The sequence below is a fragment of the Scyliorhinus canicula genome, chromosome 13, assembly GCF_902713615.1.
Source record: "Scyliorhinus canicula chromosome 13, sScyCan1.1, whole genome shotgun sequence".
Classification (NCBI taxonomy): domain Eukaryota; kingdom Metazoa; phylum Chordata; class Chondrichthyes; order Carcharhiniformes; family Scyliorhinidae; genus Scyliorhinus; species Scyliorhinus canicula.
In genome coordinates this window covers 118179142-118202172 of record NC_052158.1, presented here as the reverse complement: position 1 = coordinate 118202172, position 23031 = coordinate 118179142, and the positions used below count along the sequence as shown (strand labels likewise).

Genomic DNA, 23031 nt, shown 5'->3' with positions numbered 1-23031 from the left:
AATAAGACAATCCACATGTTGTATGTAGATTTTGGGATCTGAAGAGGTAGCATCTAGAACATGTACAACAACCTAATAGTTTCAATCCATCATAATAAAGAGAGGACCAAGGTTAGCCAGTGATCTAGATCATTCTTAATCTGGTGAATGATATTGGTGTAATTTGCTCCATATATTTTATCAATTGATGGTGAGATATGAATACTGAGGTATTTAATACCCCAACTAGGCCATTTAAAGGCACTTTGTGTCTTAATATAGTTGGAGATTGGTCCACTTAATTCCATTGCTTCAGTTTTATCAACATTAACTTTGTACCCTGAATATTAGCCAACCTTTTTAGTACTCTATTTCAGATAAAATATTGATGCTGAAGGATCTGATAAGTATAGCAGTACATAGTTGGCAAAGGATGACAATTGTGCTCTTCTTCCTCAGGCATAACACCTTTTATGTTCTGATTGTCTCTCACCATTTGTGCTAAAGGCTCTATACATATTGAAAACGGAATTGGGGGACAGACGACAACTCTGCCTTGACCCCCTCTCTAGCTCAAAGGCTTCAGATGTATAACCATTCGATCTAACAGAGGGCCATGGGCTGGAATAAAGAATCTGGATTTATTTCACAAATTTGGAACCAAACTCCAGGATTAAAATCTGAAATAGCTACACCCATGAAATAGCTACACCCATGAAATAGCTACACCCATGAAATAGCTACACCCATTGCCTCTACTCTACTAGTAAGGGCATGTGTCATGAAATTAAGGAAGCTGCAGAGATTGTCTCCAGAGTAACACCCTGCTATGAATCCAAATTGATCAGGGTGTATAACCTCAGTTATTATTCTTTACTCTATGGGCTATAGTACTGATGTTAGAACTTACAAATCACAATTAAGTAATGATATAGGACAATATAACCCACACTCCATTGGGTCCATACCCATTATAAATGGCCGGTATGACTGCATCTCTCCATGAAGGAGCCAATAGTCCATTTTCTAGTGAGTGACGATAGGCCTGGTGAAGTAAAGATATAATATCTTTAAAGATTTCATAAAATTTATTTATATAACCATCAGGGCCGAGACTTTTATTTTTAAGTGCATTGATTGCTTTATCAATTTCGAAGTCAGTGATTGGTTTATCTAATTACCTAGCACTACTTTCTGACAACCTTATCTCATTGATGCTTTGTAGAAAATCATTAATTTTCCTCACATACCAAGAGGTATCAGAATCCTTTTACAATTTTCTATAGAAATCAGCAAAGGCTGAAGTGATTCTCTGTGGTTTGGATAAGAAATGATGGAGTGTCTGTGACTTCAATTTTGGAATGATATTGCATGATTGCTACCTTCTTAATTGAAATATCAACATTTTAAGGCTTGTCTTATTGTCATGTTCATATCATCTCCATTTTTGCAATTTTTTCTGAACGTAAACTATCTAAGGCTCTGCGACCCTTTGTGAGGGCTGCCATCTGTTAAGTAATGGGTTAAAAGACATTCCAATTAATTGTCTCATTTATGTTAAGTATCCAATAATTGACACTGATATGTAGAGGCTTCACGTGGCCTTTGTGTCAGCTGATGTGAAGGTAGAGTTTTGTGCAGAGTCTGTTAAAGTGAAATAAAAGTGTTTGTGAAAAGGAGAAGAACCTTTGACTCTTTATACAACAGCAGCTAAACATCTAATACCATCAAAGCTGGTGTATGCTTCTTTTTGTGTTGCTGTTCTAAGTTTGGGATTTCCTGTTCTACTTCAATCCACTTTAGTTCATTTTTCTTCTTTTTCGCTCAAGCAAATGAGATGATGTAACCTCTTAAATACGCCTTCACACAGTCGCACAGGGTCATGGGTGAGATATCCAGTTTTGTGTTGCGTTCCAGATAGAGTGATTCTTTCCTCACAAATCGAACAAGTTCTTTATCATTCAAACACCACCTCTTTGAGATAGATTTTTGTCCCAGGTTCCAAGTTACAACTATAGGCCCATGATCAGAGAGATATTGGCAGGATGTCACTGTCAATTTTTCAATGAGTCTCTAACTTTGTTGCAAATAAATAGAATACTGGAGTAAAAGCAGCGCCAGTTCGAATAAAATGTAAAGTCTCTGCTACTTGGGTATAGGTACCACACTGTATCTCTAGCCCAACTTCCATGATAATAATGGTAATCTTTTGTAATGAACTCCAATTGGCTTTATTGGTTGGCCAATTGGAGTATGAGCTCCCTCAATGATAGCTCATTGAGGGGTCCCATATAATCACCTGGGTGATAGTGGACGCTCACTCCAAATGGTTGGACGTCCACCGGGTAAACACGGCAAGCACAGCATCGACAATTGAAAAGCTCAGGGCCTCGTTTGCAACACATGGACTTCCGGAGGTATTGGTGTCGGACAACGGAACGGCATTTACAAGTGGAGAATTTGGAAAATTCCTGAAGGAAAACGGAGTCCGTCACATCAAAACGGCCCCTTACCATCTAGCGACCAACGACCTGGCAGAGAGAGCGGTCCAGACACTTAAAGCGGGACTCAAGAAGCAGCCGGCAGCGTCAATAGACACAAAGCTCTCCCGCTGGCTGTTTGATTACAGGACCACACCGCATTCCACAACGGGCATACCGCCAGCTGAACTCTTAATGGGAAGGCGGCTGCGAACAAGGCTGAGTCTCCTTTTCCCAAATTTAACGGGGAAAGTGGAGAAACATCAGGAGGCCCAACACAGGGGGCATGATAATAGTCGGCAGCAGAGACATTTCCAGGTGGGGGCACCGGTTTGGGTCAAGAATTATGGGAATGGACCAACGTGGGTCAAAGGCACGGTAGAGTCCCAAACAGGGCCCATATCCTATGAGGTTTCAATAGGAGGTAAGGTGCTGAAGAAACACCTAGACCAAATAAGGGCAGCGGAACCACATCTGGAGGCAGGCGAAGCAGGACCGCCTCAAGCTGGGATAGCCCAGACGGAAAGGATACCCACACCCCAGCCCCGAGCAATTTCTCCAGACCCCGTCATCCAGTCATCAGAGTCGGAGATGGACACACTCGACGAGGCCGCCGCGGCACTTCTCCCCGAGGAGGAGGAAGAACAACTTCCAAGGAGGTCGTCATGGAAAAGACGGGCACCTATAAGGTACACCCCGCCCACTTCGGAGAACGACCCGGCGGACTACACAGAGGTGACAGACCCAGACATGAGGAGCAGGAAGAAGCTCAGAGGAATGCCAGCTGGCAGGAATTCCTCGGACCTTGGGGGGAGGGGTGTAATGAACTCCAATTGGCTTTATTGGTTGGCCAATTGGAGTATGAGCTCCCTCAATGATAGCTCATTGAGGGGGCCCATATAATCACCTGTGTAAGCTTTGTGAGGAGTCTTAAGTTGACTGGACTGCTAGCAGCACTGTTTGTAGCTGCTCCTGTAATATCGTTATTGTAAATAAATATTGGTGTGGTGACGGAACTCCTGCCTCCCGTGGATTACTACACCTTTATTAGTGTCACAAGTGTTGCATTAACACTGCAAGGAAGTTACTGTGAAAATCCCTTAGTCGCCACATTCCGGCGCCTGTTCGGGTACAAAGAGGGAGAATTCAGACTGTCTAATTCACCGAACATGCACGTCTTTCGGGACTTAACATGACTGCTCAATCATTTGCTCACCTTGGAGCAGTGTTTGACTAAGTTGGCGGTCTGTCTATCATTTGGGACATAGCACAATTAAAAGCCCCACCCACTAAGAGCAATCCCGTACTTCTATTCACGACAAGGCTGAAGATCTTTTTAATAAATTGTGCATCATCCTCATTGGGGCATATGCATTTACCAATGAGACCTGACCCATCTACCATTCCATTAAGCAATATCAACCTGCCTTCATTCTCCTTACGTTGTGAGTGAATACAGAAATTTGCAGATCTGTGGAATAAGATTGCTACCCCACCTTTTCCTCCCTGACACATGTGAGGAAAAGAATCCCTGGTTTGCCCAAGATCTACCCAACTGACTATGCTCTATGTCTGACAGGTGCATTTCTCATAGAAATGCAATTATGCAATTCAGATGTTTCAACTGACAGAGTATCTTTTTCCTCTTAATAGGGCTAAGTAACCCTTTCACATTATAGCTTTAACACACCAATAATGATCTATATTCAACTGATATGGCAGACGTACCACCCTGACAAATAGCCTAATATAAGTGAAGAGAGTTCTGAGAGGAAGAGGAAGGAGGGGACGAAAAAAGGGTACAATGGCTTCGACATTGTTCCGCTGAAGATACTGTGAGTTAAAAATTATGTACACAAAAGATTTAAATGCAAATTTTACTCACCTCCAGGCGGGGACGGATCAAAGATAAAAGTTGTTTAAACCAACAAAACTAAGGCTTAAATCTCACTATTCACGCAGCTAGATGCGCAGTTTTGTATAATAACAAGGAATCTCCAAAGCAATGCTTCCTGCACTCGGACCTTCAGCTGCATTGGTGTTATGGCAGCTGAGCGAGCTCTCGCGTCAAGACAGGCACAGTCACCTGCACTTAGCTACAATCCAATTACCCACACCCCATCCCCTAACCAACCACCCTCACTCCACCCGCTGCAAGTACTGGCTAAGAACTTCTCGAATATTTCTTGATAAACCAAACTATTTTCTATTTTCCTTTCCCTCCTTTTTTATTTTATTTTGTGCCTCCTGTAAAATAATATTCCCATGGATCAATTGTGCATCTGTTAGCAAACTTTACATTAGATTACTTGAACTGCAGCTATCAACCTGACCGCAGTAAGGCTTTAGTTAACTACCCAACCAGCGAACAAGGTACCAGTCAAAGAGACTGCAATTTAACCAGTTTTCTTTTGTTTCCATGTCATCTGAAACCCATTTCGCCACTTTTTTAACACCTCTCTCCCTCATCCCACCTCTGAAACAATCTCTCAACATCCCAAACTATCAGGCAGTTAAGCAGAGAACAATGTTTTCATTGCTTTCTACAAGTGGCGTGCCATCCAATGTGATGCATGTCTCTCTCCAACTGCTCATCTTCTGATAGGTTTGCGGCGATACCCAAATATTTCAGCCTCCCTGCAGCCTCTCATGCCGATAGATAGGTCTTGCTTCCAATTAAAGGGCGGAGGTGGATTTATGTTCGGGGTGGACGGAGCTACACTCAGCACAGAGCCATTAGGTTGGTGACTTTGTCTTGGTCGAAATATCAGAATTGAATTCACAATCGTTCTCTTGACTTGCTGTTACCCTGACCCAATTTGATTCTAGATTCAGCAGGAAGTTGTGATACAATTTTCAGCTGTTTTTCATTCACTGTTCAACATAACACTGCCAGATGTCATACTGAAGAGCCTGTATTCAGTTCAAACTGTTTTCTGACACTGAAGATCTTTTGGGTGGGTGTTGGATAGAGAAGGAAGGGAGGGGAAGATTAGTTAGGGAGGGGGTTGGCCAATTACAGAGATTCCTCAGCTGGGTTTCAGGATCTACAAGGTACACCTGGAAATCTGTGGCACTTTTCATTCAGCTCCCACAATCCAACCCATCCCCCCAGTTGATTAATATCTACGGCAGGATGCTGGAAAATATGGGCTATTTTCTGGATCTTGAGAACTTCCTGTCGACAAAGACAGACATGGACAATTAAATTCATCATTGCCTCCAAAGTGCCAGCTCAGCCTTCAGCTGAAAGGGGAAAAGAATATTTGAGGACTAGGAGTTCAAACCTGTGACTAAGATCATCGTTTACTGGGCATCAGTGATCTCCGTGGTCCTATCTGCTTCAGCGATTTAGACAACCTATAGAAGACTATAGAAGACATCTCAAAGCATTGAAGCACCACCAGAAGTGTCTTTGCCAGATCCTCCAAATCTGGTGGCAAGTGGTCTATCAGCTAGATCCTTTGCCAAGCCAATTTACCCAGCATTGAAGTGCTAATCACTCAAAACTTGCTCTCCTGGCTGAGATCGTAGTTCATATGCCAGACAGAAGACCTCCAAAACAACTGCACTATTTGGAAATGAGTCACAGCAGGAGACTCCCAGGAGGACAGTGGAATCGCAGCAGGAGACTCCCAGGAGGACAGGATGTCCCCAAAGCATCCGTGAGGATGTCAAACATCCATGCCGACACATGAGAGTCCCTGGATTTTCGACCAACCAAAATGTAAAGAGCCCATCTGGGAAGGCAGCAAACACATCAAGGGACTTTGGCAGAAACATGGTTTCCCCAGTGGGCTTCTTAGACTGGGAGCAGGATTTTCCCTGTAGGCTTCTTAAGCCTTGCTGTCAGGTTGAAATGTGGGTCAGAAGCCTACACTGTGTGGGAAACATTCACTCTGGGATCTTCCCTGAAGTGGTTCATTAATGCCTAATTTATGCCCGTTGAACTGGAGGGTCTTGAACTGGAGGACTCATCAGAGGACTTCTGGTATGGAATAAGCGACAGGGGCAGCACAGAGGCGCAGTGGTTAGCACTGCTGCCTCATGAGGCTGAGGATGCAAATGCGATCCCAGCCCCAGGTCACTGTCTGTGTGTAGTTTGCACATTCTCCCCGTGTCTGTATGGGTCTCGCCCCCACAACCCACAGATGTGCAGGTTAGGTTGATTGGCCATGCTAAATTGACCCTTAATTGGAAAAAAACAATTGGGTACTCTCAATTTATTTTTAAAAATGGAAGAGACAACAGGCAACAATGGAAAATAAGTAACGGAGTGGATGCTTCAATGTGGACCCCTTCTCTTTCCAACTTCTTTAAAAGTAAATTAATAAATGGAGTTTGGAGCTGGACCACTAGTGTGGTGGGTGGGAGGGAACCCCACTTCACAGTGGCCGCAGCTGTTGCAGGAAAGCCTCCAGGACTGCTTGGCACTGATGGCCCAGTCTGACACCAGGAGCCAGTCAAACTGATCTTCACCACTTCTAGGAATTTGGAAGCTGACTGGAAAATACCATTTGGGCTCCTTTAATTGGCTTTAAGTAGCTCTTAATGAGCTGTATCTAGCTCCCTGCTGAGTATGGGCGAACAGCCTTGCCACACACCCTCCATCCTACCTCCACAAAAATGGCCCTGTGGGAGGGGAATGATGGGATACAGCCGGATAATCAGCATCTTGGGTGTCAATGTTGTTTTTTGCAGCCACACACCTCCAATCCTAGCCTCACTAGGGCCTAAAAAGCAAGCCCCATGGGCTTCGCTGTGTCATGTTCCATCTTGCTTGTACAATATCAATATCTCTGTGGCAGATTATTACCATAAAAAGGTGTGGCCATTGGCCACTACACCTCATTATTCTAAATAACACTTTCATATTAAATATGGCTTTTGTCAGATACCTCCCCAACCAATCCAACGAGGATAATGTTCTGATCAGTTTTCTATTCTGAGGCAATCTGTACCGATCATAGACCAAATCAATGATACCCCAAAAGCAAAGACTGTGACCAGGATTTTCCGCTCCCATTTTATTCGGGCGGGTTTTGCGATGGGGGCAGGAAATCACGAGTGGCCCAAATCACGTTTGATGCCAGCGCGAAAGCTCGCCGCAATCGGCCCCTCCCTCTGTCAGTGGCAGACCGTGTTTCCTACCATGCAATGTTGGGAACCTTATTTCCATTCATTAGCATCTTACTTTCACCTTCTTTTCCACTTTTAAGATCTTCCTGAAATCATACCTCTTGGACTAAACTTCCGATAACTCATATCTCAGGATAAATTTTTGCCTCTGCAGATTTTTCTAACTGAATGGTACTAGATCAGGGGTGGGTAAACTTTTCCGTGCAAGGGCCACATTCAGAAATTCACAATTCACAAAGGGCCGCATAGTATATTAAGTAAAATAATTACTTCACCCGGTTATGATTCTGGGCGCCTCATATAGAACATAGACCAGTACAGCACAGAACAGGCCCTTCGGCCCTCGACGTTGTGCCGAGCAATGATCACCCTACTCCAGTCAACGTATCCACCCTATACCAGTAAGTAACCCAACAGCCCCCCCCCCCCCCCCCCCCATTAACCTTAAAAAAAAATTTTTTTTTAAAAATAAAAAAAATTTAAAAAAACAATTTTTTTATTTTTATTTTTTTAATAACTTGGTGGGCCGCAGAAATACCTTTGGCGGGCCGCATGCGGCCCGCGGGCCGTAGTTTGCCCACCCCTGTACTAGATGAAAGAAAGTAGTTATCACCTGAGACTAAGTTTCTGTAGCGCTCCTAACACATTTTCTCTAGTTATGGAATCCTCCTCCTCAGTCTCCAATGCTTCTTCAAGTATCTTCAATAACACTGTGCTCTGTGTCAGATATGTTCGGCCTGTTACACACAAGAGACAAAACAGAACTGTTGAACCACGTCAAAAGAGATTATAAATAACACAAAAGCAAAATACTGCGGGTGTTAGAAATCTGAATAAAAACAGAAAATGCTGAAAACATTCATTAGGTCTGGCAGCATCTATGGAGTGAGAAACAGTTAACGTTTCAGGCCAGTGATTTTTCATCAGAACATTCATCAGATTGTTAAGAAATTACTTTTATTATAGATGTGGAGAAAAAAATGATTTTTAAAAATACAGACAAAAATCATTTTCGGCATAAAAATAAAAACTCACCAAGTGACAGCGATGCAAAACCATTGATTAGTCGTGCTGTATACTGTCGGACAATCTCACTCTTTGAATTTAACAAGTTAATCAAGCTCCTCTGCAACAAGGAAAATATGGTTTTCAATCTTTTACTTAGTATTCTTAGAGTTGGCTTGAAATAACACTTACTTTTGTTTACTAAATTAATTTTAAAACTGAAAATTTTACTCTGTCATCAGTAGGGTCTTTCATTAAATGCTCAGTCATATTTTTAATTTCTTATAATAGTAAGATATGCACTTACTATTGTCCGGACTTTGTTCTTAAATCAAGATGAAAAAGCTTAGTCATTGTAATTTGGAGTACAAACTCCATAATGCCACAGGTCAGTAGATCAATGCATGGCTCAATAGCAGTGGTTATCACTGTTGCTTCACAGCGCAAGGGACCCGGGTTCGATTGCCAGCTTGGATCACTGCATGTGAGGAGACTGCACATTATCCCCATGTCTGTGTGGGTTTCCTCCGGGTGCTCCGGTTTCCTCCCACAAGTCCCGAAAGACATGCTTGGACATTCTGAATTCTCCCTCCGTGTACCCTAATAGGCGCCGGTATGTGGAGATTAGGGCTTTTCACAGTAACTTCATTGCAGTATTAATGTAAGCCTACTTGTGGCACTAATAAAGATTATTATGTGGTTCTCTGTCATAAAGATATGAACATTCCAAATTCAGTTCTGAGCTTGTACTGAATCAGCTATTGGAAAGACAAGTGCAGGGTGGAAAATACCCACATGGAACAGTTTTTATTCGAAGAACTGGATTAATGAATTATTTTGTACCTCATTTGCACATGGAAAATCAGTATTCGTCCAAGTATATACAAAGGAGACAACCAGCTGCTTTATTTGTACATTATTCCAGTGCAGAACAAAGGCAACAGCGATATAGATAGAATTAATTTGAATTGTGTGCTAACAACTGCTTGGGCGTAATCTAACGGGAGAAGCACCATGTGCGGTAGCAAGCGCGATTTGCCAGGTGCTTCCCGACAGCCGACCTGGTGAGATCACAACTGGTATCTAACATCAGTTAGAGCCGGTAATGATCCCCCATGGGTTTCAAGGCGGAAATGGCTGTCCCACCAGCTGATTGGCCTGGACCACACTCAGCAACTCCCCGTTAATGAGGGGGAGCAGCACATAAACCGCTCCCTTCGAGCAAACTTCAGACAGCACGCAACTATCCCACCTCGCAGACCAGCCCACATTTTGCTGATGCCGACTTGACCAGGATGTTGGATGCAGTGGAGTCCAGATGGGACATCCTGTTCCCCAGAGGGAGTCAGAAGGTCAACTGCACGTCAGCTAGTGCTACCTGAGAGGCAGTGGCCATCAGCTCAGGGGGGTGGGGAAAAACCACCATCCCGTGCCGTAAGAATCTAAATGACCTCCGCTGGGCCACACTGGTGAGTTGACATCAGCCCCCTGGCATCGGTCCCATCAACCACCCACCAGACCTCCACCTGTGCACCCCCTCTCCCCAGCCAATGGGTTGGTGGCTGGAACTGTGCACTCCCCACTCCCAATCCCCATCGCCATACTGTGCCTGTGCCGCAGCACACCCTGGCACCCTCCAGCACAACATTGCCGTGTCCAGTAGCAATGCCCATGCCTATCACCCGCCATAGACACCGTACCACACCCCTCCCAATGCATGAAGCCTGCAGCTCACAATGCCCTCTCTTTGTCCCCGCAGGTGACGATAGCCTAAAATAAGCGGAAAAGGGCCCAGATGGGCGGCAGTGTGCCAGACATCATAGTCCTCACCTCCGAGGAGGAACGGGCCCTAGAGATGAGGGTGGCTGAGGAAGGGGGGTCACCGACACCGAGGTTGGCCTGCAGCACAGAGGTGAGGATCCACTGCCCCTTCACCAGGTGACTTGTTGCAAGTGAGTTGTGCATGTCAGATACAATGATCCTTCCCTCTCACTGACAACATGACCATTCTCCCGCAGGATCTCGATCGGATGGTGCTGCCAATCTGAGGAGGTGTGACCAGTTGTGATCTCACCAGGTCGGCTGTCGGGAAGCACCTGGCAAATCGCGCTTGCTACCGCACATGGTGCTTCTCCCGTTAGATTACGCCCACACTCCCGTCTTCCCAGAGAACACGTCGGAGGGGAGTTCCGAGGAGACCACCATCAATGAGTCACAGCTATCACTTCCACACTCCACCAGCACATCTCAATGGGTGACAGTAGTGGACAGGGGCATTATGCCGATGCACATCAGGTAGCGGCATGAACATCCAGGCAAGACAACTGTCTGATCCCAGGACACAGATGGGTCTAGGTCAGGCGTTGACCCTATGGACCAGGTTATCCCAGAGCTGAAGCAGAAGCTTGGGTACAGCTGTGAGATTCAGGAGGGGATGTCAACGACACTCCAGCAAGTGTATAGCTGATTGGAGGGTGCAGGAGATGGCGCCGCAATGCATTGCACCGAATGCTAGAGTGGCAAATGCAGTGGAGAGCCTGCAGCACGAGGTCAGCATCATGAGTGGTGGTGTCCAAGGCTCAGTTAGGGACAGCCATGGCTGAGCACCTCGGCAGCATGTCCCAGTTCCTGGGGTGCGTGCCCCAAACGCATGTGGACCTTGATTTCCCACTCGAGTGGTGGCATCCCGCCCGGAGTCAGCTATGTGTCTACCCTTCGCCCGTCACCTGATTTCCCCTCCTTCCCTTCTCCTCACACTCTCCTGCGCTCAGCTGCCCTCACCCTTTCCTTCCTACTTTAGTTCCCGTCTTCAAAGTGAGGCAATTCAGTCCCACGCAAAGTGTCTCTCCAGCTAATTAGAGTCCATTATGATGATCTTTTCACCGCTGTCTCAGTTGCTGCTTTTCCAGCCCATTTTCCAGGACAAATTTGTCCACGCCCCCATGTATCGTGTAGAAGTGCTCCCTGCTCTGGAATGCGACCCAGAGTTTTGCCAGGTACAGCATCCCAACTTTGGCTTGGCTTTTGTACATGGCCATCTTCGCCTTGTTGAACCCTGCCCGGCGCTTGGCCAGTGTCCAGATAAATCCTGATCTCCCAATTACAGGTTCTTGTCTGCCTGACCCAGCGCAAGATTCTTTTCCTGTCCTGGTACCAGTGCATTTTGGAGATTATCATCCTCGGCTGCTCTCCAGCCTTGGGTCTTGGGCAGAGTGACCAGTGGACTCTGTATATTGCTGGCTGGTTGGGGAAGCTGTTCCTTCCCACCAGGTTTCCCAGCATCTGGGCCATATAGTCATTGGGGTCTCTGTCTTCGATCCCTTCTAGTTCCTTGATGGTGTTCCTCTGGGCCTCCAGTTGCTTCTCTGCCTTGTCCAGGGTCACCTGCATGGTTGCCAGAGCCTCTGTGACTGCCACCCTGACCGTAACCTGCATATCAGTCTTTGTCTCTTCCCTGTGTTCTCTTAATTCCCTGGAGAGCGACATCCTTCATCTGCCCTCTGTTGAGGGGGAACTCCGTGTGCGGTTTGCCGGTCCTGCTCACTCTGGTGTTGAGGCGCTTCGATGGTGCTGTCGAAGAGCCTTGTATACTAAGACATTGACATTGCAGATCAGATTGCAAATTTATTTAACAATAGTGCACCTGTTGCAGTGACGTTGGGCCTACTGAGAAGAACATTGGTATTATCTATCTTGTTCTGGGTTGCAATCATTCTGAAACTGTAATGCAAGATATATTCACCATGTAGAAACGGCCAGTAATAACTGACCTTAGCCCTATATGTGTATCGTGGTCAGCAGTAAAGAAACAAATTCGTAACTTAAAAAAGGAATCTACATTTTGTGCAACAAGTACTTTCCTAATCTTTGTGGCTGAATACCATATGGAGTGCAACATTCATTCATAAAGTATATAAGGAAGTATATTAGCTTTCCAGAGACGGCGGATATTAGTGCCAAATTTGGATGGCGTGTGCCTTGATTTCACACTTTCTAGTAACTCAGGTGAGATTAGCTAATCTATTTTCAAACAGTATCCTTACATTTGATAGTCTGGATTAGATACGAATCTTGGGCCGAGAGATGAAAAAAACTCTACAACAGTGCATCAACAAATCTCCAAAAGTGAGCTTTGGGTGTTTATTCCTCCCTTTCCCGAAAAGCATGTTATGTGTATAAAACCAATGTTCTTCTCAGTATGCCCCGCGTCACTGCAACAGGTGCACTATTGTTAAATAAATTTGCAATCTGATCTGCAATGTCAATACTATTCTTGCCTCAAGACACACACTGCAGAAAAATGAGGTAGGATAAAATAAAGCAATTGTACTATGATGAAATGGTAACAATGTTTTAAGTCAATAAAACTCAAACAACAAAACTTTTGATTCAGAAGGAATTTTGTTGGATACAGGAATACAAACAGCAAACCTGGCTCTTGTGGCATTCCAGTAGATCATTGCTAATGTATGCCTGAAGAACTGTATCCCTTTGCTCTCCAGGATGAGACTGTGTCAGCCGCTATGGGAGTCAGAAAATGCACATTAATCCAATTTTGCATCATACTTTTTAACAAATCTTCATATTGTTTAATCTGCCAGAATTGTAATTTTGATATGATTAGCATTCTTTTTTTTTGAAAGGGTATTTTATTCCAAACAAGGGCAGCACGGTAGCATTGTGGATAGCACAATCGCTTCACAGCTCCAGGGTCCCAGGTTCAATTCCGGCTTGGGTCACTGTCTGTGCGGAGTCTGCACACCCTCCCCGTGTGTGCGTGGGTTTCCTCCGGGTGCTCCGGTTTCCTCCCACAGTCCAAAGATGTGCAGGTTAGGTGGATTGGCCATGATAAATTGCCCATATTGTCCAAAATTGCCCTTAGTGTTGGGTGGGGTTACTGGGTTATGGGGATAGGGTCGGGTGCTCTTTCCAAGAGCCGGTGCAGACTCGATGGGCTGAATGGCCTCCTTCTGCACTGTAAATTCTATGAAAAGTAACACAACCCTAACATCCAGCAGAGTATACAGTTTGCACATTTATTTCCCATTTAGCCCCCCACCACCCCCAATAGCTCCTCAAATAAAGTCATGAGCGATCTCCACCATACGTCAAACTCCTCCTCTGACCCCTTTAGGGCAAATTTGACTTTCTCCAACCTGAGAAACCCGGGCAAGTCTCCCAAACATGTTGCTGCCCCTGGCGGCACGACCAACCTCCAATTCAAAAGTATCCGTCACTATCAGAGAGGCTCAGGCCACGACATCAGTCCCCTTCCCTTCCAGCAGCTCCGGCACCTCCAACATCCCAAAGATCACCATCTTCGGCTTCATCTCAAACCCTACAATCCTCGATAGGTTCCTAAACACCGCCCCCAAAAGCTCTCCAATCCCTCACACCCCCAAAACATATGGGCATGGTTCGCCAGCCCCTTCCCACACCTCTTGCACTAACTCCAGGAAAAACCCACTCATACGGGCCCGAGTCATGTGGACCCTCTGCACCACCTTAAATTGTATAAGACTCATCCTTACACAGGAAGTGGTTGAGTTCACTCGGCGCATTACTTCGCACCAAAGCACCCATCCTATCTAGTTCCTCAACTTCTCCTCCCATTACGCTTGATCCTTTTTACTGTGGTCGTGCCTGCTCTCCCAACCACCCATATGTGTCCCAATCCTACCATCACCTCCTTTATCTGGGAACAACATTTTCTCCTAAAGCGCATATTCAGGTACCTGAGGGAATGAAGGCAGCTCCTTGCATGCAAGTCCCCGCACCTTCCAGTATCTGAACTCACTTCCCCGTGGTAGCTCGAACGTCTCCGCAGTTCCTCCCGCCCAGCAAACATGCCCTTCACAAACATGTCTCTGACCCACACTAGCGCTTCTTCCCTCTATCTCCTGTACACCCCCCCCCCCCCCCCCCCCACCCCCAAATCCCTCACGCAAACCTTTGATTCTCGCACAGTGGAGTCATCACCGCCATGTGCCCCAGTTTAAAGTGCCTCCTTAGCTGGTTCCAAATTTTTATGGCCGACTCCATCACTGGATTGCTTGTGTACTTCCTCGGGCCGAATGACAGCGGCTCCATCACAAGGGCAGAGCACCAGGTTCGCCCCTCGCCCCGAAGTGTTCACTGGGTGCAGCTTGCTTTTCCCAACATTCAATTTATAGCTGGGAAGGCCCAAAATCTCTCCAGTAAGTCCATGATTCTGCCTAGGCTTTCTAACAGGTCCATCACAAACAGCAACAGGTCATCAGCATTCAACGACACCCGGTGCTCTCTGCCGCATCTTTCAATCCCCTGCCACTCAGCAGAGACCCAAAGTGCCTTCGCCAAGAGCTCAATCGCCAGCGTGAACAGCAGCAGGGACAGCGGACACCTCTGCCTCATTCCCATGTGTAGCCCAAAATACCCCACATTTGTCTCATTCATTTGCACACTTGCCTTGGGTGACGCGTACAGCAACTGAACCCACACCACAAAACTCGGCCCAAATCCAAACCTCCCCAGGGGTTTGAACAAATACCTCCACTCTACGCGGTCAAAAGCCTTTTCACCGTCCATTGACACAATCACCTCTGGCATTCATCCCCTCCCACCCCACCGATGAGGTCATAATTACAGTTGGTAACCTCCTAATGTTACTCGGAAGCTGCCTCCCCTTCACAAAACCCGTTTGGACCTTCAAGACCATATCCTTCAACCTTCTGGCCAATACCTTTGCCAGGACTTTCAGGTCTGTATTCAGCAGTGAGATGGACCTATAGGACCCGCATTCCAATAGATCCTTCCTTTTTCAGGATCAACAAAATTGACGCCTGAGCCAGCATCGCCACCACTCCATTTAACATGCCCTTGAAGGTGGTGGGCCAACTCTGTCGCTTACTGTTTATAAACGTCCACTGGGAAGCCATCCGGCCCCGGTGCCTTGCCCGACTGCATCCCGTAACAGCCTCCTCGAACAGGCACCCGAATGTGGCGACTAGGGGCTTTTCACAGTAACTTCATTTGAAGTCTACTTGTGACAATAAGCGATTTTCATTCATTTTCATTTCATACGAATACACCCCATCACCTCCTTTAACCCTAATGGTTCCTCCAGCACCTGCCTCTTCCCCTTCTCCAACTCAGGGAAGTCCAGCCCACCTAGAACCCGACCCATATTAGCTTACTACCCCAACCCCCCTCGGCTCGGTCCTATACAGCCCCTCATAGAAGGCCTTGAACACTTAATCTATCCTCTCTGGATCTAACACAACATTCTCCCCTTCAGTCTTCACCTGAAGGGTTTCCCTTGACTCTGCCTGTCGCTGCAGCTGGTGGACCAATATGCAACTCGCCTTCTCCCCATACTCATACTGAATCGTCGCACCCACCACAGCTGACCCACCGCACTTCCCATCGTCAACCAGTCGAAGCAGCCTCTTTCCTTCCAGCAGTGACTCCTTCGTGGAGGGCCATCGCGTACCTCCGTTCTACCTCAACTATCTCGTCCAACAATCGCCGGTTCTCCTCCCCCCAGTCCTATCCTTACAATTTCCCTCTGACCATTGCTTTCAAGGCCTCCCTAAACCTGGCTGTCGATACCTCACCATTTTAATTGGGTTCAACGTGATACTTAATTGCCATCGCCACCTTCCCACAGAACTGCTTGTCTGCCAAAAGCCCCAAATCCTACCTCCACCCCGGCCTCTGCACTTGACCCGAACACAGTCTCATATCTAGATAGGGCGGACTGTGGTCCAAAATCACTATTCCTGTATATCCCACTCTGTCCATCCCTATCAGCACCACACAGCCCACCACAAAAAAGTAAATCCAGGAATATATCCAGTACACATGAGAAGTACTCCTTCTCTCCCAAACTTCCACGGATCTACCATTTTCATCCTCTCCAGAAACCCTCCCAGCTCTTGCGCTATTCTCAACCTCCCCATTGACTTCAGGCTCGGCCTATCCACCCACAGCTCTAATGCACAACTAACCCCATCCCCATAATGAGCTGGCAAGAGGCCAAGTTCGGGATCACTCCCAGCAGCCTCTCCATGAATCCAGCATCATCCCAATTAGGCGTATACACATTCACCAATACCACCGGAGTTCCCACTTGCACCCAACTCACCATCACAAACCTCCCCCCCCACCAGGTCCCGCGCTTCCCAAACCGCCATAAACCCTGTTTTCTTATTCAGCAGTATGGCATTCCCCCTTGGCTTCGGGTCAAATCCCAAGTATAACACTTACTCTACCCACCCCTTCCTCAGTCTCATCTGGGGCGGGATTCTCCGACCCCCTGCCGGGTCGGGAATCGCTGAGGCCGATGTGAATCCCGCCCCCGCTGTCCTCCGAATTCTCTCACCCCACAAAAGTCGGCGAGGCGTAAATCGCGCCGCCCGCCTCGGAGAATGGCGGGGACTGTGGGTTGCCCGAATTCTCCCGGCCGGATGGACCGAAGTCTCGCCGACGTGACCACGGGAATTGTACCACGTTATACAACAACGTCAACCAGTGCTGATGGGGGTGGGGTGTGGAAGGGGGTGGGTGCCGGGGAGAGGGCGAGTGCCGGGGAGGGGGGAGAGGGCGAGTGCTGGGGAGGGGGGGGGGGGGGGGAGAGAGGGCGCGTGCTGGGGAAGGGGCGAGTGCCGGGGAGGGTGGAGAGGCGAGTGCTGGGGTGAGGGTACGAGTGCCGGGGAGGAGGTGAGGTGCTGGGGTGAGGGCGAGTGCCGGGGAAGGGGTTGAGGGGGCGAGTGCCAGTCGTTGTTCCCCCCGTCCCACCCCGATCCCAACCCCCTGAAAGCTGTTATGGTTGCTGATCAGCCAGCGATGTTGGCCGCGTGGCGGCAGCCGCACTTCTACATGTTGCCCTGAGGGAGGAGGAGGAGGAGGAGCGTGCCAGGGAGGCGGCGCAGACTGCCGCAGAGGAAAATGCCGCAGAGGGGCAGGTGGCAGCCGCCAAGGCTGGAGGGTCGCCCACCCGACAGGACGAGGAGGAGGAGGTGGTGGTGCCACGGTGACGGAGACGCCCAAGGAGGCCTCGTGTGTACCAGCCCTGCTCGTCGTACCAGGACCTCATGGACCAGGTATGCAGAAGGAGACTCCAGATAAGCCGGTAAACCGTGGCACACATCTGCCACCTGATGGCACACCTGGCACCGTGTGGCACTGGGGGAGGACACCCTCTCCCCGTGTCCATCAAGGTTACGGTAGCACTGAACGTTTATGCCACGGGGTCATTCCAGGCGCCTAGGAGGGACCTGTCCGGCATCTTGCAGACATCGGTGCATCTATGCATCTGGGCAGTGACAGACGCCCTATATGCCATTGCAGACCGCTACATCCAGTTCCCTATGGACCGCGTGAGCCAGGATGCTCGGGCAGCAGGCTTTGCTGCCGTGGCCGGGTTTCCCATGGTCCAGGGCGCGATCGATGGGATGCACGTGCGGCCACCTGCGGATAACAGGGCCGTGTTCACCAATAGGAGGGGGACCTATTCCATGAACATTCAGCAGGTCTGCGACCACCGCATGATGATCCTGCATGTCTGCGCCGGGTACCCGGAGGAGCATACATGACTCATACGTATTGGCGCAGTCTTACATCCCCGGCATGTTTGAGGGACGCCAACCCCGGCTGAGTGGCTGGTTGCTGGGCGACAGGGGTTACTCGTTGTGGTCGTGGCTGATGGGGCCGATACGGAGGCCACAGACTGACGTGGAGAACAGTTACAACAATGCCCATGCAGTGACCAGGGGTGTGATAGAGAGGTGCTTTGTCCTGCTAAAAATGCATTTCAGGTGCCTGGACCGCTCTGGAGGGGCCCTCCAGTACCTGCCAGATAGGGTCGGCCGCATCATTGTGCTGTGCTGCGTCCTGCACAACACAGCTCAGCAGAGAGGCGATGTGCCGCCGGCAGCGGAGGGGGGAGTGGAGGAGCAGCAGGACAGGGCGCAGACCTCCCCAGAGGAGGAGGATGGGGGCAATGGTCAGGACAAACGGGCTGGACGTGGGCGGGAGGCTGCCCACCGTTACTGGCTGAGCCAGTGGGCACGGGACAGGCTGATAGCCGCCTGGTTCACTGACTAGGGGGGCCTGGTAATCGCCGAGTATGAGCACAGACTGCACACCACGGCACCAGCCGACCACCCTCACCCCCCCCCCCCACACACCCACCACCAACACCCTCACCCACCCCCACCCACCCAACCCCGCCCTCACCCCCCTACCCACCCACCACCAACACCCTCACCCCCCCACCACCCACCCACCACCACCAACACCCACCCCACCCGCATGCACACCATCCCTCCATTGCAGATCCACCTTCGGCACAACGGGCTGGGCTCACACGGTCGCTGGTGGAAGCGTGTCTATTTCAGGCCTTGGAGGATGATGACAACCCGCTCTGCGATGAGCTCCTGGCTCTACATCGTTGGACAACGTCTGACCCACGGCCACCCACCCGGACCATCCCTGCATGTGGCCGTGACACTGCAGCGCACAGTCCCGTCCATCTGCCGGGGGATGGCGAGAGTGACCCTGGGGGGGGGGGGGGGGGTGGGCGGGCACACTCACCTGGGGCCAACGCAAGACCACCCCTCACACACACGCTGGCGCTCAACGCACACGACATCCCGCGCACGCTTCGGACAGAGCACAAAGGCAGATTCTGTAGGTGTGAAAGTGGTTTTAATGACAAACAGTCCATACACGTTCCCTAGCCCCAATAACTCGTCTGTGCCCTGCACCCGTGCCAACTTACTCAGTGTCCAATTACGGGCCCTTTGACTATGTCTAAGTGGTTCCCCAGACGATACAGCAGAACTGGAGGTGGACTCCTGTGATTCCTGCCCTGTGACTCGGGATCCCTTTGGTGGCCGTTTCCTAGGGCGGCCCAGCCTAGATGGGTCAGGCTGCGGCTCGGGCGACTGGGATGACGAGCTGCCAGCCTATCCTGCCCGTTGCCCACCAGATGCACCTGGGACGGAAGGGGGCACGGGGGGAGGGGGTCAGGGAGAGATGGGGTCAGGGAGGGATGGGGGGGGGGGTGTCCTGGGTAGGGCTGTCCTGGGTAGGGGTGTCCTGGCTCGACTGCGATGGGGGCCTGGGATATGGGGGGAGGGGATATGGGGGAGGGGGGGTTATGGGGGAGGGCGATATAGGGGAATGGGGACAAGCCTTGGGGGGGTCTCACTTGGTGGTGCGCCCCCGACCTCTGCATCGGCATCTTCCCGGTCCTCGGGTCCGCCTGCCTGTTCCAGGGCCCTCTCCTCATGAACGGTGAGTGGTCTCTCATCAGCTGGGCCACCTCCAGTCCTCTCACACTCCCTGTTGTTGTGTGTGTGCTTCTTCGGTGGGAGGGGGGGTTAGGGTTGGTTGCACCTGGGGGTGTGCCGCAGACGGGGGAGGGGGGGCGGGTACTCACCCTGGCTGCCCTGACGAGGTCATTCACCTTCTTGTGGCACTGGGCACCTGGGTTACTGCCACAGCGCTGATTGCTTGTGCCACCTCCCTCCACAGGCGCCGGCTGAGGCATGGGGAAACCCTGCGGCCGTGCCTCGATGTTGCGCTCCTGGAAACGCGGGGCTACACGGCGGGCGGCCATCTTGTCAGGTCTCTGGGGGGTGGGGGGGGGGGGGGGGTGGGGGCGCGGCGTCTTTTATGCTGTCACACCGCGCATCCCTTAGTGTTAGGTGGGGTTACTGGGTTATGGGGATAGGGTGGAGTTGTTGACCTTGGGTAGGGTGCTCTTTCCAAGAGCCGGTGCAGACTCGATGGGCTGAATGGCCTCCTTCTGCACTGTAAATTCTATGATTCTATGATCCGCGGCGAGAATGGCGTCACGCCGCTACTAGCCCATTCCGGGCTGGAGAATTTGTGCCATATGGGGGAGGCTGACGCCGGAGTGATCCAGCCCCTGATCTTTCACGCAGAGATGCGTCTCCTGCAGGAACATCACCTGTGCTCTCAAACGTTTCTAGTGCACCAACACCATTACTCCCAGTCCTCAAAAGTCACCCAACGTTTGGTCGGGTACTGCACCCCAAATCGAATCTTGCGCTGCTGCAACACTCTCTTGGCCTTGTTGAACCCTGCCCGTCTCTTGGCCAGCTCCGCGCCAATGTCCTGACAAATCCAGATTCGCTTTCCTTCCCAATCACAGTCCCGCTATGCCCTGACCCACGTCCGGGATCTTTTCCTTGTCCTGGAACTTGTGGATATGCACAATCACCCCCTTTACAAAGGCACTGATTCTCTTAGATTACAAACTGCCATTATCATCTGCCTATTTAAAATTCCATTCTTTATCTTCTTTTACAAAACCACCTCCAACCTCCACCTTACGGTCTTTGAAAGCTTTATCGCCATGCAGCTCTGCAGACACTTCTCTGAGTGCAATGCAATATGCTGCCTTGTTATCTCTATGGCATTTAAAGCAATTACACTTCCCCAGCCTCCTCCCACTGTCCTTTCTTCATGGTGAGCCATGGTTGGACCATCTTTATCTGGTTCCACTCTTAATTTACCCAGAGGAGCCTGCAGACCTTCTGGCCTCCTCCACACTATTTACATGTCACCCACAGCAAGAACATCTATTAGCTTGGGGTTAGCTTTCATGCAGACACCAAAGACACCTCGCTCTATGCCTTCACCACCAACAACTTGCAGTTACATACTGGCTTGAATGTTGCAAAACATCCCAAAGCACTTCGCAGGAGCATTATCAAAATTTGACGCTGAGTCACTGAGGAGCTATTAAGGTAGACGACCAAAAGAGTGGTGGATTTTAAGCAGCATAGAGGTTTAGGTAGGAAACTGAGGGGAATCGAGAGCAATGAGCACAGGGGCTGACAAATGAATGGAATCTGATGTAAGTCAGGACATGGGCTGCAGAGGTTTGGATGAATTTAAGTTTGTGGAGGATGGAAGGCCAGCCATTTGTAATTCCTAAGTCTAGAGCTAACAAAGACATGCATGAGGGTTTCAGCAGGAGATGAATAAGATAGGGATGGAGTCAAACAATGTTAACAGAGGTGAAAATAGATGGTGCAATTATGTGATTGGGAGCGCGGGGTCAAAAATGACACCGAGGTTGCTAATAGTCTGGTTCAACCTCTGACAGTGCTAGGAAAAGATGGAGTGAGTGGAGTGAGTGGTCTGATCAGTAAGTTTGCAGACAACACAAAGGTTGGTGGAATTGCGGATAACGATGAGGACTGTCAGAGGATTCAGCAGGATTTAGATCGTTTGGAGACTTGGGCTGAGATAGCAGATGGAGTTTAATCCGGACAAATGTGAGGTAATGTATTTTGGAAGGTCTAATGCAGGTAGGAAATAAACAGTGAATCATAGAACCCTCAAGAGTATTGAAAGTCAGAGAGATCTATTTGTACAGGTCCAAAGGTCACTGAAAGGGGCAACAAGGTGGAGAAGGTATCAAGAAGGCATACGGCATGCTTGCCTTCGTTGGCCGGGACATTGAGTATAAGAATTGGCAAGTCATGTTGCAGCTGTATAGAACCTTAGTTAGGCCACACTTGGAGTATAGTGTTCAATTCTGGTCGCCACACTACCAGGACGATGTGGAGGCTTTAGAGAGGGTGCTGAAGAGATTTACCAGGATGTTGCCTGGTATGGAGGGCATTAGCTATGAGGAGCGGTTGAATAAACTCGGTTTGTTCTCAATGGAAAGACGGAGGTTGAGTGACGACCTGATAGAGGTCCACAAAATTATGAGGGGCATAGACAGAGTGGATAGTCAGAGGCTTTTCCCCAGGGTAGAGGGGTCAATTACACGGGGGCATAGGTTTAAGGTGCGAGGGGAAGGTTTAGAGCAGATGTACGAGGCAAGTTTTTTTACAGAGGGTAGTGGGTGCCTGGAACTCGCTGCCGGAGGAGGTGGTGGAAGCAGGGACGATAGTGACATTTAAGGGGCATCTTGACAAATACATGAATAGGATGGGAATAGAGGGATACGGACCCAGGAAGTGTAGAAGATTGTAGTTTAGTCAGGCATCATGGTCGGCACGGGCTTGGAGGGCCGAAGGGCCTGTTCCTGTGCTGTACTTTTTTTTGTTCTTTGTTTGAAATGGAGGACCTTAGACCATAGCTTCAGTCTTCCTGGTATTTAGAGGAAGTTTCTACCTCTGCAATATTGAATGCAACACATGCACTCTAATAATTTAGAATAGGATTCTCAAACTGTGGGTCACAACTGGCCATGTGTTTGTAGAGATAATGTAGAGATCAAGCAAGCTCTGCATCCTCTGAGGCAAGAGTGGCAACTGGAGAGAGGAGACTTTGGTGGAACAGATTTGGACTCATTGGCTCCTTGCCACTGAACGGCAAATGGTAGATAATGAGTCCATTGCGCTCTTTAATCTCAAAAAGCACTATTACTATAGGGTGCCAAGCAGATCTAGGATAT

The 23031-nt window shown here is 49.1% G+C and overlaps 1 protein-coding gene across 4 annotated transcripts in view; it reads right to left on the bottom strand.

The window, feature by feature from the left end:
* The window catches only part of LOC119976591 (lisH domain-containing protein ARMC9), a 234618-nt gene that overhangs the window by 60552 nt on the left and 151035 nt on the right, over positions 1-23031 (bottom strand). For all 4 annotated transcript variants that reach the window (XM_038817196.1, XM_038817194.1, XM_038817198.1 and 1 more), the window contains 3 exons: positions 13035-13124; positions 8634-8724; positions 8212-8335 (listed from right to left, as the gene is read on the bottom strand). In XM_038817196.1, coding sequence (XP_038673124.1) covers positions 8212-8335; positions 8634-8724; positions 13035-13124 — 305 coding nt within the window. The remainder of the gene's footprint in view (positions 1-8211; positions 8336-8633; positions 8725-13034; positions 13125-23031) is intronic.